This window comes from Asterias amurensis, chromosome 14, assembly GCF_032118995.1.
Source record: "Asterias amurensis chromosome 14, ASM3211899v1".
NCBI lineage: Eukaryota > Metazoa > Echinodermata > Asteroidea > Forcipulatida > Asteriidae > Asterias > Asterias amurensis.
Window position 1 is genome coordinate 19437714 of NC_092661.1, and position 16431 is coordinate 19454144.

At 34.6% G+C, this 16431-nt stretch overlaps 3 protein-coding genes across 5 annotated transcripts; 1 reads left to right on the forward strand and 2 right to left on the reverse strand.

Moving 5' to 3' along the window:
* Window positions 1-5: 5 nt before the first annotated feature.
* LOC139946901 (tRNA (uracil-5-)-methyltransferase homolog B-like) lies at window positions 6-6442 on the reverse strand. Of its 2 annotated transcripts, none has more exons than XM_071944677.1 (9): window positions 6339-6442; window positions 4959-5373; window positions 4426-4525; window positions 4209-4279; window positions 3810-4051; window positions 3031-3347; window positions 2438-2557; window positions 2087-2186; window positions 6-1524 (listed from the first exon to the last, which is right to left on the reverse strand). In XM_071944677.1, the coding sequence occupies exons 1-9, from the start codon at window positions 6419-6421 to the stop codon at window positions 1401-1403; spliced, it is 1572 nt and encodes a 523-aa protein (XP_071800778.1). In that variant the 5' UTR covers window positions 6422-6442; the 3' UTR covers window positions 6-1400. The 2 variants fall into 2 exon arrangements, with proteins under 2 accessions (XP_071800778.1, XP_071800777.1); XM_071944676.1 differs by having other exon boundaries at window positions 4959-5376; window positions 6339-6426.
* A 35-nt stretch (window positions 6443-6477) lies between these two features.
* On the forward strand, window positions 6478-11200 carry LOC139946915 (chromatin modification-related protein MEAF6-like). Of its 2 annotated transcripts, XM_071944696.1 has the most exons (7): window positions 6478-6618; window positions 7360-7472; window positions 7780-7864; window positions 8076-8118; window positions 8342-8410; window positions 9149-9338; window positions 9746-11200. In XM_071944696.1, exons 1-7 carry the CDS (start codon window positions 6538-6540, stop codon window positions 9792-9794), a joined length of 630 nt encoding a protein of 209 aa, XP_071800797.1. In that variant the 5' UTR covers window positions 6478-6537; the 3' UTR covers window positions 9795-11200. The 2 variants fall into 2 exon arrangements, with proteins under 2 accessions (XP_071800797.1, XP_071800796.1); XM_071944695.1 differs by lacking the exon at window positions 8342-8410 and having other exon boundaries at window positions 6491-6618; window positions 9746-11195.
* LOC139946908 (osteopetrosis-associated transmembrane protein 1-like) lies at window positions 10988-16431 on the reverse strand. Its single transcript, XM_071944687.1, has 6 exons — window positions 15878-16431; window positions 14525-14627; window positions 14003-14130; window positions 13575-13682; window positions 12925-13090; window positions 10988-12437 (listed from the first exon to the last, which is right to left on the reverse strand). The coding sequence occupies exons 1-6, from the start codon at window positions 16325-16327 to the stop codon at window positions 12346-12348; spliced, it is 1047 nt and encodes a 348-aa protein (XP_071800788.1). The 5' UTR covers window positions 16328-16431; the 3' UTR covers window positions 10988-12345.

A 16431-nucleotide genomic window follows, 5' to 3' on the forward strand; every position in this document is an offset into this window, starting at 1 on the left:
AGTACTACATTTCTTCTTTTATTTATTTGTTTATTTATACAGTATCTTTACAGCGTAAATTATTTTGAGTTATTTATTCAATATTAAAAACTGCACTTGCGGAAGTTTCTTCCAAGCTATTGACAAGTAAGTTTACTCATCATGCTTGTTTCCTGACCTCAACTACAACAAAAGTAACGCAAAGTTTTAAAGGCACCAGTCTCTTTGGACTTGATGCCAGTTTTTCCTCGCAAAGGTTTGGGTAGAAGGTAATACTAAGAAACAAACAAAAACATAAGTTTTTTAAAAAGTGCTAGTAGGTATAAGAAATCAAACAAACTAATTAGTTGGTGAGTTTTTATTCTTTTTAACATTACTTCAGACATTTTATTTTAACATTGAAGGAGTATTAAAAAATTTCGTCCAATTCTCTTGAAATGTAAGTATCACATTATCAAGAAAACATTTATCACAGATTCCTGTCCAGACAGACTTGACCAATGGTTCAAGTCTTTAATTTAGTGGTAGGGCAAGCATGAAAAAACTACTTGTTTGTTGTAAGTATTAGTTAGAACATCAACTATGATGTAGATGATGTATTATATTTTTACTGAAAACCAAGTGTAAATATGGTGCATGACTTCAGATGTAAATACTACTTCATGTGGATTATTTAATATGTGGATTATTTAATTTATGGAAATGGATCCTCAAGTTGTTAATTTATTGAGAGTAAATAAATGTCGATAAAATAAAAACATTTGAAAGAGAATTTTTGTTGCAGATCTTGCGTGTCTTCCTCTTAGATACAAGTTGACTTGCTTCAAATCAAGACTGACTGATAAGCATTACAGATATTAACTTGTCATACTCTAAGCCTTTTTAACTGTAGTCTTCTACTATTTTTTTGAGCAGTTATTTCCTCTGAGATTTATTGTCTCATTAAATGAGACTGTTTCTGGCATCACTCATGAACTCTACTTGGATAAATATGAATGTGATACATAAATTCCATAGCAATGCAATATCTGAAATCCTCTTAAAGCCTATATGGAGTTCAAACCATTGACAGAAATAAGTAGGGAGCCAACTTGCAGAAATGCTCCACTATTAACTAGTTGTTCCATCATTAATGCTTACTTTATTTGCTTAGTGTTTGCAGAAATGCTCCACTATTAACTAGTTGTTCCATCATTAATGCTTACTTTATTTGCTTAGTGTTTGCAGAAATGCTCCACTATTAACTAGTTGTTCCATCATTAATGCTTACTTTATTTGCTTAGTGTTTGCAGAAATGCTCCACTATTAACTAGTTGTTCCATCATTAATGCTTACTTTATTTGCTTAGTGTTTGCAGAAATGCTCCACTATTAACTAGTTGTTCTATCATTAATGCTTACTTTATTTGCTTAGTGTTTACCTTATAGCCTTTCAAAGAGGAGAACAAGTTCACAGTGATGGGTGTGTGGGAAGAGGTCCACTGGTACAGCCTTGATGGTTGTGAATGGATTGCCATACAGTCTGGTAGTAGGGGGACAGCATAGACTAAATGGGGTACAAAGACAAGAATAGAGTTAAACAAAGCCCTGTGTTGTTGATAAGTTCAATCATCAAACAGAACAAAAAATGAACTAATTAGCAAGCATAATAATTCAAAGGTTTTGATGGTTCATATTACAAGGTCACATGCTGCCTGACCAGGATTGATGTAAACATACAACAAAAAACAAAACTAAAAATTAAACTGCATTTTTCCAAGGCTTGATTTCTGGTGTCCGTTAAACAAGTCATGTGTTGAATGGAAAAAAAACAACCAACAACCCTGAATTAGGATTTAATCTCATTTTGTGTCTGTCACCACAGAGTAAATGGAAAAGAACCGTCTATGTAGAGACTTAAGGTTGATTTAAGTCCGGGTCATACTCCAAACGATTGCAAATGCGAAGTCAGTGAATTTTAACGCCACACGGCTGTTTTCGCAGTGAATGTTTCGCAGGAGTTGAACAAGGCTCAACTGTTGCGAATGTGTGACGCCTTCGCATTCCCAGGAAGTATGAACCGGGCTTTAGAAAAGTTGCACAGTGACATGGTTATAAATAATACTAACTCTGTGAAGTTTCTAGCTGCTGTTCCCTCTGGTTTACAGCATATATAAACCAGCCTCTTGATGGATGGACTATTCCTGATTATTCTCACTACTCTCGGATCTAAGAACAAATAAAACAACAAACTCTTGAAATTCCTGAGAAAGTAAACGTATTGAGAAATCTTCAAAATCAACAAGAATTACATATCACTACACAGATTTAATTGTTGGAACAGGCGTCAAGGGTCGCCTGTCCAAAATTGATAATTACTGGATGGCTAGTGTGAATGATATAAAAACAAATATTGCATGTCAATAGTCACAGAACATTCCTCAAAAATATGAAATACCAGTAGTAATAAATGCACTTACGCAGTCCAGCTCTGGCTGGATTTGCTACCACTAATAGATCACCAGCGCCCTCTAGTGTTGGGAGGATGTCAGGTAAAACTTCCTCCACTGAGCCACAAACAAATGTCGCATTAGATATAGCTGTTTAAAAAAAAGAAAAACAAAATTACAATAATCATTTTTTTATGCTGATTAAGGCACTCTATAACTTTGATGTATTATCAATGGGCACATGAATGTGATATGTACAGTTGACAAAATTCAATCATTATGATATTTAAAGATCGTATCATCTGATAAAACCAAATCAGACAAAACAAATTTGTTAAAGGAAAACGTTGCCTTGGATCGGTCGAGTTGGTCTTTGAAAAGCGTTTGTAACCGTTTGTTATACAATGCATATGGCAATGTGTTCCTTTAATTGGATCTTAATTCATAACTTGGGTGCATTTATGTCAGTGAAACATATTCATTCTTGAATGAATCCTATAGAAGCTGAAGCATTAACCACAACATGAAGACTGCTTTGAATGCAGAAACAGTCATCGACTGCAGCTGTGCCAGCACAGCATCACTGAAGTAACAAACAAACAACTGATCCTATAATGACATACCATTAATCTCAGCATTGATTCTTGCGTCCTCTACTGCCTGTTGGATCACTTCAATCCCCACAACCTCTCTAACCTTATCTGCCATAACTAGCCCAATGGTGCCTGTCCCACAACATAAATCCAATACAGTTGTGTTGGCTCCCAGGTTGGCGAGGTCCATGACTGTGGAATAGAGAACCTCTGCAGCAGCAGTGTTGACTTGGAAGAAGGAATCAGGGGAGATGCGAAACTGTAGGTCAAAAAGCGTCTCATGGAGGTGTTTCTTGCCAAGAAGGAGGTGATAAGGGGCTTCATCATTGGTTGCTGTTGTGGTGGTGCTGTGGAGTTAATAATAATAATACTTGGTTCTTAAAGATCGCTTTATCACACCCCTAAGGTGTATCAAAGTACTCAGTTTTGTTTTCCTGCAAGGTATGTGGGGCTTGTTTTGAAGTATGAGACCTGTTCCTGTAAAGCACCACGTAATGGTTTACATAACTAATGACATGATAGCTTGTAGTCAAGGCATATGTGGTATTGGGAGCATCCAGCACAAAAAAAGACCAACACAAAGAAGTAGACACGAAGGCCTTTATCAACATGCCAAACCTAACCTTATTTCTCAAATCTCAACATTCCTTTGGTCAACTCCTCTAAGGCTAATGCATAATTCATTAGCCAGTGGATTTGACCAATAGAATTGCTCGCAGATGATATCATTACCAACGATACAATTTCTATTCAATCGTGGTCATAAAGATTCCCTTCTAAAATAAAATCAATCACGAGCTTTCACCAACCTTGATTGAAAGTAGAGTGAGCTGAGCCTACAATCCTTGCCTTCTCCATAAGCAAAGAAATCCTGCAATGAGAGAATGGCATCCTCCTTCTCCATGTCACTTAATTCATTCTGGACAAAGCTGACAATAGCCATAAGATCACCCACATGGTTGGATCGCACAACCATCTCTCGCCAGTTACCACTATCTTCAAAACTATGGGACACATCAAGTGGGGACTGCAAAAGGAACTGCTTGTAAGCCTTAAAAAAAAGGTAAAATACAAGATTATTTAGTTGGTATTTTAACTTTGTTGACATAGTCATAGGGATGATGATGATAATGTTGATTAAACAATTAAACTTATCAAAAGCCTTTCGAGAAATAAGTATTTTGTAATCCTACTGAATCAATTTTTACCTTTTCAACATGTTTATGAGCTTGGCTGATGTTTTGGCACGGGCCTGAAGGGAGGCATACAACATTTTTTTCTGAAACAAATATAACCTTGATATTACTGTTAGCATTTGAAGACCTAGTCATGCTAGGACGCACTCAAAACACAATAACTTTATGATAAAAACAATCAAGTAAACAAGCAACAACAAAGAGAGAGAAAATAAGAAGAAAGCTTTACTTCTCCATTCTCCAATGAATAGTCCGACTGTTTTCCTACTGCCATCTGCACCGGTGCCTACATTGAATACTGATTTGTTTCGGTAGCCATCAACAACGGGCTGGAGAAAATAAAACAAGAATACAAAAAGAGAGTGTATAAATGACGAAGATACCTATGCAGCCCAATGATAAGAATTTGATCATACACAAATGGTTTATAGGGATCTTTTTAACCCTCAATTACTTCCCTCTTAAAGCTCCATTAGTCATGTAAAGAAAATTAATATAATTGCATTTTTTCTTTGTTAGAATAACTTTATATTTGAGGATAATTTTTTTACACGAATTTCTAAGAAAATTGCAAAAAGAGTCAACTGCAAAGAGCAAATAAAATTAAAATATTAGTCTGAATCAAAAGACTCACACTTTAATCCTAATGTTCATCACATTATTAATTATGGCTTTAAAGTAGGAAAAGGGTTTGGCTGTCAGTTCTAAATGTAGACAAAGTTTTTTGTACAATAATTATTGTAGAAAACATTGATCACTTACTGATGACTTTATTCTCTCCAGATGGCAACACAATCCATTATTGTTCTTTGTTCTATCAAGAGTTTCTGTTGAGCCAACTGCAGCTTCTTGTTTAATCAGCTCATTAGTGAAGTTCAACAGAACACTAGAATTCCGTAGGTGTTTCAAGTCTAGTTGCTTGTCATATGAAAGTTTCCATAGAGGTGTGACAGCTTCTCTCAGTTTGTTATTCAGATACTCTGTTGCTTGATCAGTATTGGCTGGCTGCTGGTGTTCCACAACCTCTTTTGTTGCCGCGAAAGCTGATGTGAACTCTTGGAGAGGCTTCTCAACTTCTACTTCTGTGAGCTGACTTGGCTGTACTTTTGACTTTGTCCGACGCTTGGGTTTGTTTGGCTTGTTTTGTGTTGAGACTTGTCTCTGGAAGACACTGAATCTGCTAAATGAAGGAACAAAAAGCTATTTATATGTGAACTATACCTGGTAGGACATCAGTCTCTGTTGCATTACACTGATGTCCTGGGTGTAAATTTTCTCTACAATGAGAATAACACCTCTATTAATGTTTTACCTGATTTCAGAAGTTGAAGTTTCCTTCGTACATGTCATATATATTTTTCATCTGTTGATGGATCCACAAATTACAAATATATCCGTTGGTGACATTATTCCAGATGTCCGACTGTCAGGAGGATGGAGGATTATGATTACACATAGGCACTAGGCAATATCAAAATTATATGTTAACAATAACATGTTTTAAAAACATCTTTGTGGAAGTCAGTCCTTCTATCTCAGGCTCAGTCAATTGTAAACATACAGCGTCTTGAGTGTTTTTTCCACAAACAAGGTACAGCTTGCAAATGCAAGCAAATTTCATTATATATAAATAAGTTAATAAATCCAGTGAATTAAATATCAAAATAATTTGAATTAAAATATAAATAAATTGAACTTCTTGAAAAAAAAAATAAGAAGAAGAAATGTGTAGCCTACCGGTATTATTATTAAGTTTAAAATTTTATTTAACTGCTTAAATTTAAAACTATTTTTTCTTCTTCTCGTATTGCCACAATTAAAGCAATAACTCTTGGTTGCAATCACCCCACACTGCACACCAACTAAACACATTTCATTTGTTGTTGTTGAATGAATATTATAAATGAATTTTCTAGTCTCCGGACATTTATTATTAAATTTTAATTTAATTACCAACGAAAAACGAACGAATCGAATGTAAATTCACGTTACATTGTAACGTGAATTGACATCAAAATCCATTCCCAAATAATAAATCAGTCCCAATATGTCTGAAATTGGTCTCCAAAGGTGTTTCACGCTTAAACTCGTTATTTAAAATAAAAGTATCAACACAGGCAGATAAATTAATAGCTAAATTACCTCCAATTTGTTAACACACGTGTAAAATGTTTTGAAATGGGCGCCGCCATCTTGTCCAAATGACAAATTCTGCCTTGGCCCATGTGAAGTAAAAGTGATTCTGATTGGCTTAGAAAAAAAGTTCCGCCCAGAAAATTGCTTGATTGACCAATCAGTGGCTTTCACCGTAAGAGCTTCAGCATCCGGGAACCCGGGCAAAATGTCGTCCAAAGCTTTGCCGGTGCAAACCGATACGAGAGCAGAATTAGCCGAATTGGTGAAAAGGAGAGCCGAAATTGCGGTATGAACCGATTTCTATGTGTTACTTGTAACCTATATTGTGTTCAAATGGTGGTTGTATAGTTCTTTATGCACCGCTGACTTGTGAAATCGTTACTTTTTGTACGGAATTGTGGCGGGTGATTTTGCAGCGTCAATTGCGTATTATGTGACGTCAATCGAACATAAAATTCCATAAAAATGTTATCACCAGAGTTTACTACAAGATTACAATACCATGAGCCGACAGAGTTGTTTAAAACCTACTTATTTATAGTTATAAATGTAATATCAGTTCAAGTAATAGGAAAGAAAACCAAAAAAAATATAAATGTAGAGAATCTGATCGTAATATAAAAATTACTATAGCGCCCTCTGTTGGCGACTAAATCAACTTGCTGGTGGAAAAGGGATGTTTTGTCGAAAATTTCATATAAAATGTTTCATTAACTGACAAAAACTCATATTTATGATTAAATGTCAAACTCAATCGTTTGTTTTGACAATATTTACATTGTTGGTGATCAGATGCTAATTAATTGAGTTTTTTATACAAAAATAACACAAAAGTGTGATTAAAAATAAAAATGTCCATCATTTGCATAACTTTTTTTTCTATTTTAAAATTCCTTGTTTTTTTATTAAATGCTTAAATGCGTTCGTTGATTCACCAAAACTCTTTGTGCTTATTATCACCCAATTAATTTAAAGATAAAGTAATGAGTTGATTAATTATGTTTTATTTGTTTTGTTTTATTGACAGGAGACGCTTGCTAACCTTGAGAGACAGATCTACGCTTTTGAGGGCAGTTACCTTGAAGATACTGCCCTCTATGGTAATATCATTAGAGGATGGGATCGCTACCTAACTAATAAGTAAGGCCAACTCAAGAAATTGCATAATCGTTCTTCAGATTATCAATATTTTATCATCAAATGAGAACAAGGACTAAAGATAATCTCCTTTTCCATAGTATAACTTAATTTTTGACTGAATTTTGATAAAAGAATTGGCAATTATCTTTTAGAATTGGTCAATCATTGTGTTTGTGTAAATATGCTAAACAGACAGCATTGAGCTCCATGAAGCCAAGTGTCAGAGGCACAGGAAATCCACAATAGTATTTATAAGTTATGATATGTGTATATCTCATAAGGATGTATTGTTTTCATTATGATGTAGAAACACAAACAGCAAGACGGACAAGAGAAATCGGAAGTTCAAAGAAGCTGATAGACTCTTCTCAAAGTCATCCATTACATCCCATGTAAGTGTCAGTCAGGGAAAAACAATGTTACTTATCTTATTTTCGCAGGGAGGTAATATTGTATGGTTTGGTCAACACAAAATACATGAATGATCATGTATCTCGTTTGAGAAAAGCCATTGATTTTTGAACTAACTTTTGAATATTTTGTTTTATCGAGACAAACAAATTAAGAGTTATTTCATTGGATTTTAATTTGTAATCCCAACAGGGCTGCCTCGGTTTGTCAGATTCACAGCAAATGCCCGACAAAAGTAAGTTCAATCAAACATCTTCTTTACATAACTATACTATTGCTAGATTCATTATTGCATTTATATTTACATTGTCAATAACTTTAAAAGAGGAGGACAAGCAATGACATCTTGAGCTATATAAAAAATAAACTTATATTAATCTTGTGTGATTGAGAAGTTTTATCATCATCCAATGAGTTATTAAACCATGACCTTTAACCCTTTGGTGACCCTTATATAGAGCCATCACCCTCTCAACCATCACAGTCGTCTTCCCAATCTACTTCTTCTCTTTCTACTCCCACTGATGGTGAGACGACTCAAGTATTTCCTGTTGTGTTTTTAGTTTCTTGAAAGTTTTGTTGCATGACGAGTTCCGTAGCATTTTATTTTTTGCCATCAAGTTTTACCAATTCTATTGATAACTCTGTAATTGGTGTACATGTTATTTGCAGTCAATTTCTTCATTAGTTTTTGCATGTTGATCTCTTTTTTCTTTTTGTAGGAGATTTTTGAAATGTTTGTTTACAAACTTGTTGCACAATGCCTGTTTAATCTTGTTTACATAATGAGTGACCTTGTGCATTCCAGTGCATTTCTTGGCAGGCAAGATGCAACATAAAACCAAGAATTATACCCCCCAAAAAACTACAACTACATTGTAGCAAGTTTTGTTATTTGCTACCTTTCTTCATTCATATTAACTTCGGTTTTTTTATTGTACAGCACAATCTCTATTAATTGTCAGATCTGTTTGCTTCTACTGAGCTGTGCAGCCTATCCTGGCTCTTTTGTGACACAAGTTACATGGTCAATTTATGTACATATGTATAGCTGTTGCTTGTTATATTCTTTGTAGTTGAAAATTGTTAAAACTGTTATCCTTGTGCTGTTTTGTTTTGTTTCACCTTCTTCTTGCAAATATTACTCACATGACCAATTAACATGTTCTGTATTCCTGGTTTATATACTGAAGTTGTGACTTCCAAGATTTTGTATTTCATTTCATTATATTTTGTTGTAATTTCTGAACTTGTCTCCTTACCAGGAGAATTGCATGAGATGCAGAGTAGTCGAGATGCCTCAGCATCATCCTCCAAATCCGAAATGGATGGTAAGAATGAAGGTGATGCAGAGAAACACATGAATAATGCGGGAGGAAATACATCAAATCATGTGGGCAAGACACATCGCAGTTCACACGGCCACAAGAAAAGGAAAAACAAAAGCAGACATCGGTGAGTTGCATCTCATATCTGTAGAAATCCCCCTTCTTGAAGAAGGTTGTTATGAGTATCATTTGTCTGTCTCCTCTCTACTCCTTGCTTTTCACTCGATTATAAACAATAGAAGGATTGCACCTAACATCATTGACCGCCATTATTGATGATAAACAATAATTATTGAAAAGTGCATGTGTATACGGGCTACACATAACTCTCGGCCAATGATAGCCTTTCACAAAATGAACATTTCATCAAAGATGGTGGAGTATGACGTCACGTGCAATCCATCTATTCCACCTGACTGTTTCTGTTGTGTTGTCATTTAGCCTTTGAGAAAGACTCTGCTTAGGTTGAAAAGTGATGCCATTTCTATGTTTATATCATTAATAATTCCTTTATGTTCTTATCATTTATTTCAGGCTAGAGGCCCGATTGAAAAAGAGCAGACACTCAGAAGATGCTAATTGAACAATGCTGAGGTCAAAGGTCAAACAGACAGGATTGCTTCTTGCTGACCAAGTATTCTAGCAAGGATAAACCTGTAAATTTGTTTTCAACCAGTCTGACTGATTGTCAAATTACAACTTTGAGATTGTTGAGATTCTTGCGCAGTGTGGATTGAAATGTTCAAGTGTATCTTGTCAATTTTTAGTTGAAGTAAAAGAACAAATCAGTACTTGGCGCTTTGATTGATCTTCAGAGATGTGTTATTTCATGTCAAGGTTCATTTACCTCTCAACAGGGACCAAAATATCATCTACATTTTGCAGTTCCAATTATCGACAAGGGATATGTAAAAACGATGTTGTAATTAATCTTAAGTGTTAGTGACCAATGTTCATGTTTTAAAAAGCCGACTATAATTTTGTTTTAGTATTCATGCTGTAAGTATCTTGTTTTCTACTTTTCTATGCAAGGTTTTGTCATCTGTTTACTCTTCTAATAAATTAATGTATTGTATTTTTATTTTGTTAACTTATCCAAGAAGATAGGTCGAGCAAGTTTGTTGATGTGAGAATGTTTTAACATAAATTTGGTAACTTTTGATTAAGCAATTACAGTTCAAGATTGCATAAATGATTGGAAGAAAGGGTCAACAGTGAAACGCAAACACTACTAATATCTTGACTGTTTCGTGCTGTAAAGGAATATTCAATGAACTTGTACATAGCGTGATTTTAGTCTCGATATTCACCATCAAGGACCTTTTAACGGATCAGATCCTTTTATATTGAACTAAGTATTCTATTAATATTTGTGATTTATCTCTAGAAAACATGCTTTGTTCCTTCAAAATGTCGACTAGAAAACAGTAATGAATTGGTTGCTTTTCCTTGGTTTGATCAAAGTTTGTCAAAATAACAATTGGAGACTGGTCCCTAGTATGAACTTATCACTGTTTCCCTTTCAGAAACAAATAACTGAATCATTCTTATTAAGTATAATTCGAAATTTGAAATAAACTTGTTCTACAAGATAAATGTATATAGAGTACATGTACAGCAAGTGTATATTTTTTAGAAATTGAGAATGTCGAGAATGTTTGGTAAATGTCATTCAAAATTAATTGTTCCAACATTATAATACTTTGTAGACTTGTAATCTGATGACAATGTTAGTAGCAACAGTCTGAAGACGGAGTGTTTATTTAGTGGATTCACTTTCATGGTAACCAATACAATGATTGATGGGTTTCTACTTATGAGAGAAAAATCAAATGCAATCAGAATTAAAAGAGAAATCAATTAGATCAACCATTAAAACACTGGGTAGGTTTCAGAGGTGGCGAATACACGTTAATAAATAACAATAGTTTGTCTTGCAATTGTGTTTTCATATCAGTAATCACCGTTTATTTTATAAGCCTGTACAAATGTGTAAATTTTGCATATACAATGTAAAAGAATGTGTGAAATAAAACAAAATTACATATGTACAAAGAGATCAAATTTGGATGCGAGTTATTTTATTACTGTTAATTGCACTTAAATAAAAACATGCCTGATAATTCCCGCAGGGGATTGCCTCCATACCCCCTGGTCATTGCCTTGGTGCCATTGAAATAATCCAGTTGAAACTTACAATTTCCTCAAAGGGAGCCATATACCAGGTAGGGAGAAATTGCCTTGGTGCACTTGCCCTTTCAAAATTGAAGCTTACAGGTACAAATATTCTCATAATTTGCCATTAGAGCATCGTAGCAAATAATGTTTGAAGAGGGTACAGCACACATTTATGAGAGATGGTAACGGAGCAAACTATTACATAAAATCTGGTTTAAAGCCATTGGACCCTTTCGGTTCAGAAAAAAAAATAAAAGTTCACAGATTTACAAATAACTTACACGGTTTACAGAAGGCAATGGTGAAAGACTTCTCTTGAAATAATATTCCATGAAATGCTTTACTTTTTGAGAAAACAGCAAAACAATATAAATTCTCGTTAACGAGAATTACGGATTTATTTTAAACACGTCATGACACGGCGAAACGCGCGGAAACAAGGGTGGGTTTTTCCGTTGTTTTCTCCCGACTCCGATGACCGATTGAGCCTAAATTTTCACAGGTTTGTTATTTGATATAGAAGTTGTGGTACACAAAGTGTGGGCCATGGACAACACTGTTTACCGAAAGGGTCCAATGGCTTTAAATTTCATCAAAACACTGATAAAAATATAAATATTAATCTTTTCATCATTCTGAAGTAAGGTTTACAGAAACATTGACAAAAATCTCTTGTGTTATGGTTGTATTTCCACCATATACAGTTTCAAATCCTAGTTTTATTTCGCCAGAAGTGATAGGTTATCAATTTCGCCAAAATTGAATAGCTTTTATAAACTGTTCGTGGAATTAAAGCGAACTTGAGAAAAAAATTAAGTTAACCAATTCGTTGTGTCTATGTAAAGTAAAACTAATTCTAGGTGTGCAATGACGTATTTGCGAGAACACCAGTTTCCCATAAATCGCTCTTTCTTATGACACCAAAATTTAGAATGATAAAACTCCTTTGACTCTAGTTACGTTCTGTAATCCGTAAGGAAGTCCTCGCCATGTTCTGGTAGTGTTGGAAGGCTCTGCCTCGTGTCATGGGGTTTGTTCATTCGATTTACTGCAGATTTAAGACAAAGCATAAATCATGATCAAGAGATACATCATCATTGAGAGTCACACTATTCAAGAACATGTGATCATTTTTAATAATTGTTAATAACTATGACAAATATATTAATAGTAGTGTGACTTTTTTATGTGAAAGTTAATATTTCTCAAATATTGACATTTTTGAGCAACATCTTTTGGGAAATAATACAGAAAAAGGTTAAGGTGAAGTTGTTAAAGTAACTGCAACATTATGCATAACTGTAAAGTAACAGACATTTGGGCTGGTATGGGATGGGCTGGAATGGGCTGGGGGAAAGGAAGTGGTGAGTGTTAGTCAGTACTTTCAGACTCTTGTATGTAAACTTTCAGATCAACCTAAAACATCTAGTCAAGTTGAATAACTTGAATGAGTAAAATTACAAATTAAGGGGTTGAAAGTGATAGCAAATGCAATACCAGAGTGGATGGGGTATATTTTTCTCTCCAATACTCACATTTCATCAATTTGAGTTCAGTTTTTGTGGTATGTACTTTTGACCCAAAGTAGAAGAAGATAGGCAGCGAGCAGAAAAACACGCTGATGGAAACAACAGACACAATGTCTCTCTCTGCATTAGTGCAGTTATAGATTGTACTCCATACCTTTCTTGTACTGTTCATCTGGTGAAAATCAAAAAAAGGTGTATTAAAGGCAGTGGACACTATTGGTAATTACTCAAAATAATTATTAGCATGAAACCTCATTTGGTAAAGAGTAATGTGGAGAGGTTGATAGTATAAACATTCTAAGAAACGGCTCCCTCTGAAGTGACATACTTTTTTGAGTAAGAAGTAATTTTCCACGTATTTGATTTCCAGACCTCAGATTTAGAATTTGAGGTCTTGAAATCAAGCATCTGAAAGCTAACAACTTCGTGTGACAAGGGTGTTTTTGTTACACAGTTTTTCTGACATCTCCCAACTTTGATGACCAATCGAGCTCAATTTGGTCAAGGTTTGTTATTTTATGCATATGTTGAGTTATACCTAGTGAGAAGACTGGTCTTTGACAATTACCAAAGGTGTCCACTGTCTTTAAATATATTTCTTTTTTATCTGTCTCTTTGGAGAAAGTAAAATAAGATAAAAGATGTTTCTTGCCTACCTGTTCAACACAATCTATGCAGATATCTTCAACACCACCCATGGAGGAGAAGAATTTGCACAGATTCCGGTAAACAACAGAACAATTAATGCAAACATTCTCACCACTCTGTTAACAAAAGATAAAGGGAAAATATCATTTCAATAATTGCATCTTTTATACAAGACGACCATTAGTTCAAATTATGAACCGACTTTTGTACAAGTAGACTTACTTATAAACAGTATTAGGCAAACAAAACTACATATAAAAATTGTACAATAATTGTGTGAGTCAATCACCACCACACACACCCACACGCAGACATGTGTGTTTCTAAAATAAAAACATGGATATTGCAGACATGTGTGTTATTATAAAAAAAACATGTGGATATCTAGCAGGTTTGGAAAATCATTTTGAGAATCTCACTCCTCCAAGACACTTACAGCTGATGCTTTATCAAAGCAGGCAAGTGTGTCGTTGATGTGCTTTTGGAACTCCACAACGCCGTCTCTCACTTGGCACCCGGATGGTGGTTTTTTCTTCTCACAGGAGGTGATGTCTTTGAAGCAGTCTATGATATAAGACAACAAATTACAATCATTGTGCATTTTCAAATCACATTATTATTCAGACAAAAAGAGAAAACTGCATAGGACACAACCACCAGAGTTTCTCAGTTTACTTTGGCAAATAAATCACCTGAACATTTGCATGCATGATGATTATTAATATAAACTAACTCTTTTTCACTTTTTGATTTTTTTGTAAACATATCAGCACATAACAATAAAATTATTAAATTATAACTGATGAAAAAACAAACAAACAGGGTATCCAATGACACTTATAAGAAGGGGGAAAAAATTGCGATAACATAACCCTCCTCTGGACCCTCCGGCTTCGCTGTCAGGAGGAGGGTTACGTTATCGCAACTAGGGGGGAAACTGGACAAAAATTATTCTTACTTTTACAGCTGCCCTTGTCCCACAGTTCTCTTAAAAACTCATGAGTCTCTCTAAGTATTTGCACTCGATCAGATCTCAGCAATGGTTCATCACATGTTGACATCTAGATTGAGGACACAAAGTTTAATATAAGAAAAAGGGTAAAGTGAGAATTCCATTTTATTGAAAGTCACCTGGAAATAGAATTTTTGTTCTTTCAAACATAAGAGTATATGCTTACGAACAATAAAACAATTCTTTTAGTAATTGTTTGTCACGATTTGTATGTTTAAAAAATATATGAAGTTGTTTGGGGGGCTGACTCCGCCTACCCCTTTTGTGACGTCAATCGAGGCAGACTTTACCTGCAATGCGTATAATAAACACACGTGCAAAGTACATGTACGTCCAAGTCGTGAGTTGGTACGTTTCAAAAAGTGTTTTTCTGCATTCAGCAGCAATACACCTGGTCGGCATTGCTGGAAAAAAACAATTTTTTTTTGTTTTTTAAACGTACAAACTCACAACTTGGTCCGTACATGTACTTTGCAATTGTGTTTACTCTACGCATTACAGGCAAAGTCTGCCTCGATTGACGTCACGAACAGCGCCCTCTCGGGTCGGGGTCTACTCTTAAATTTGTAAATAACATACACGTAAGAACTGATTTTGTAAAACCTTAGTTAACTGTTTATTCACATTCCACTCATCAAACACATATATTAGTGACAAAAGCTTTATTTTGAAAAAATACCACTTCCAGGTGACTTTAATCTACACAACGGCATTGAAGAACTCCATGTCTTTATCAATGACCCCCTATTTGAAATAAAAAGTAACCCACACAACACCCACCAATTTAGTTTGACAGTAAAATAAATAAACTAAATTGTTTTTTTTAAAGACAAGTAATATTAACAATTACATAATGTAGTTCATCTCCAACATAGTGACATTTGTATTAAGGTTTTTACAAAATAAATGCACCAAAGATTAGAATAGATTAGCAGAACAAACAATATTATTGTGGAATTGTCGCAATCAAATGCCATTGAACTTAATGTTGTCTTAACTATGTTTTTAAATTTAAAAATAATGACATAAATGCAACCCAAGTCAATAACAAACACTAGAAACAGTTGATTTAAAAAGCAAGAAATGGCTCGAGAAATATACAACAAATTCAAAGCAATTTTACTTTTTAAATAATTTAATGTTGACGAAAAAGGAGCACCCACAAATTAGAACAACTCAAGCTCTTATATCTATACCGTACCATAGACAATATCCTCCAGGCACAAGCATTGAAACAGTCACCAATTTCACTTGCCCTAATCCTTCCTATTCCTAAAAAATGTAGTATTTATTTCTCACCTGTTCTATCTCCTTGAATTTTTGTTCGGCTTCTATAAATACGTCGACACAAGTTTCACAAAATAGCACTGGCTTGGAAAATGCGAGAGCACAGTAGACAACACGTGATGACACACTTGCATATTCCTGTAACATTTGTAGACAATCTTCGTCCAAAACAGGGATGAAATGTTTCTCAATCTCCTCGACCTCGGTGTGGATTTTCAGTCCATCCTGATTTTGTGCGCGCTGAACCGCATACGCAGCAGTTTTGTATCCCGTACTATTTTGAAGGTAACTTCCATAAAGTGCACCAGGCGTATTAAAAGTCTCTGAAGTGTTGATGAGGTCTCCCTCTGTACATCCGAGGTGTATCAGAACGAAAAATACTTCGAATAAAAGTAATTTCGGCATGATTTTTTGACAGACGTATCTTTTCAGTTCAACTTCCTTCTTTATGGACGTCGCCATTTTAATTTTAGCCTCTTTCGTTTTATTTTATAATACATTCCTCTTCAAGTAATTTTTTTAATTTTTGATTTAAATTAGTGTCATAGATAAAAATCAATTATTAC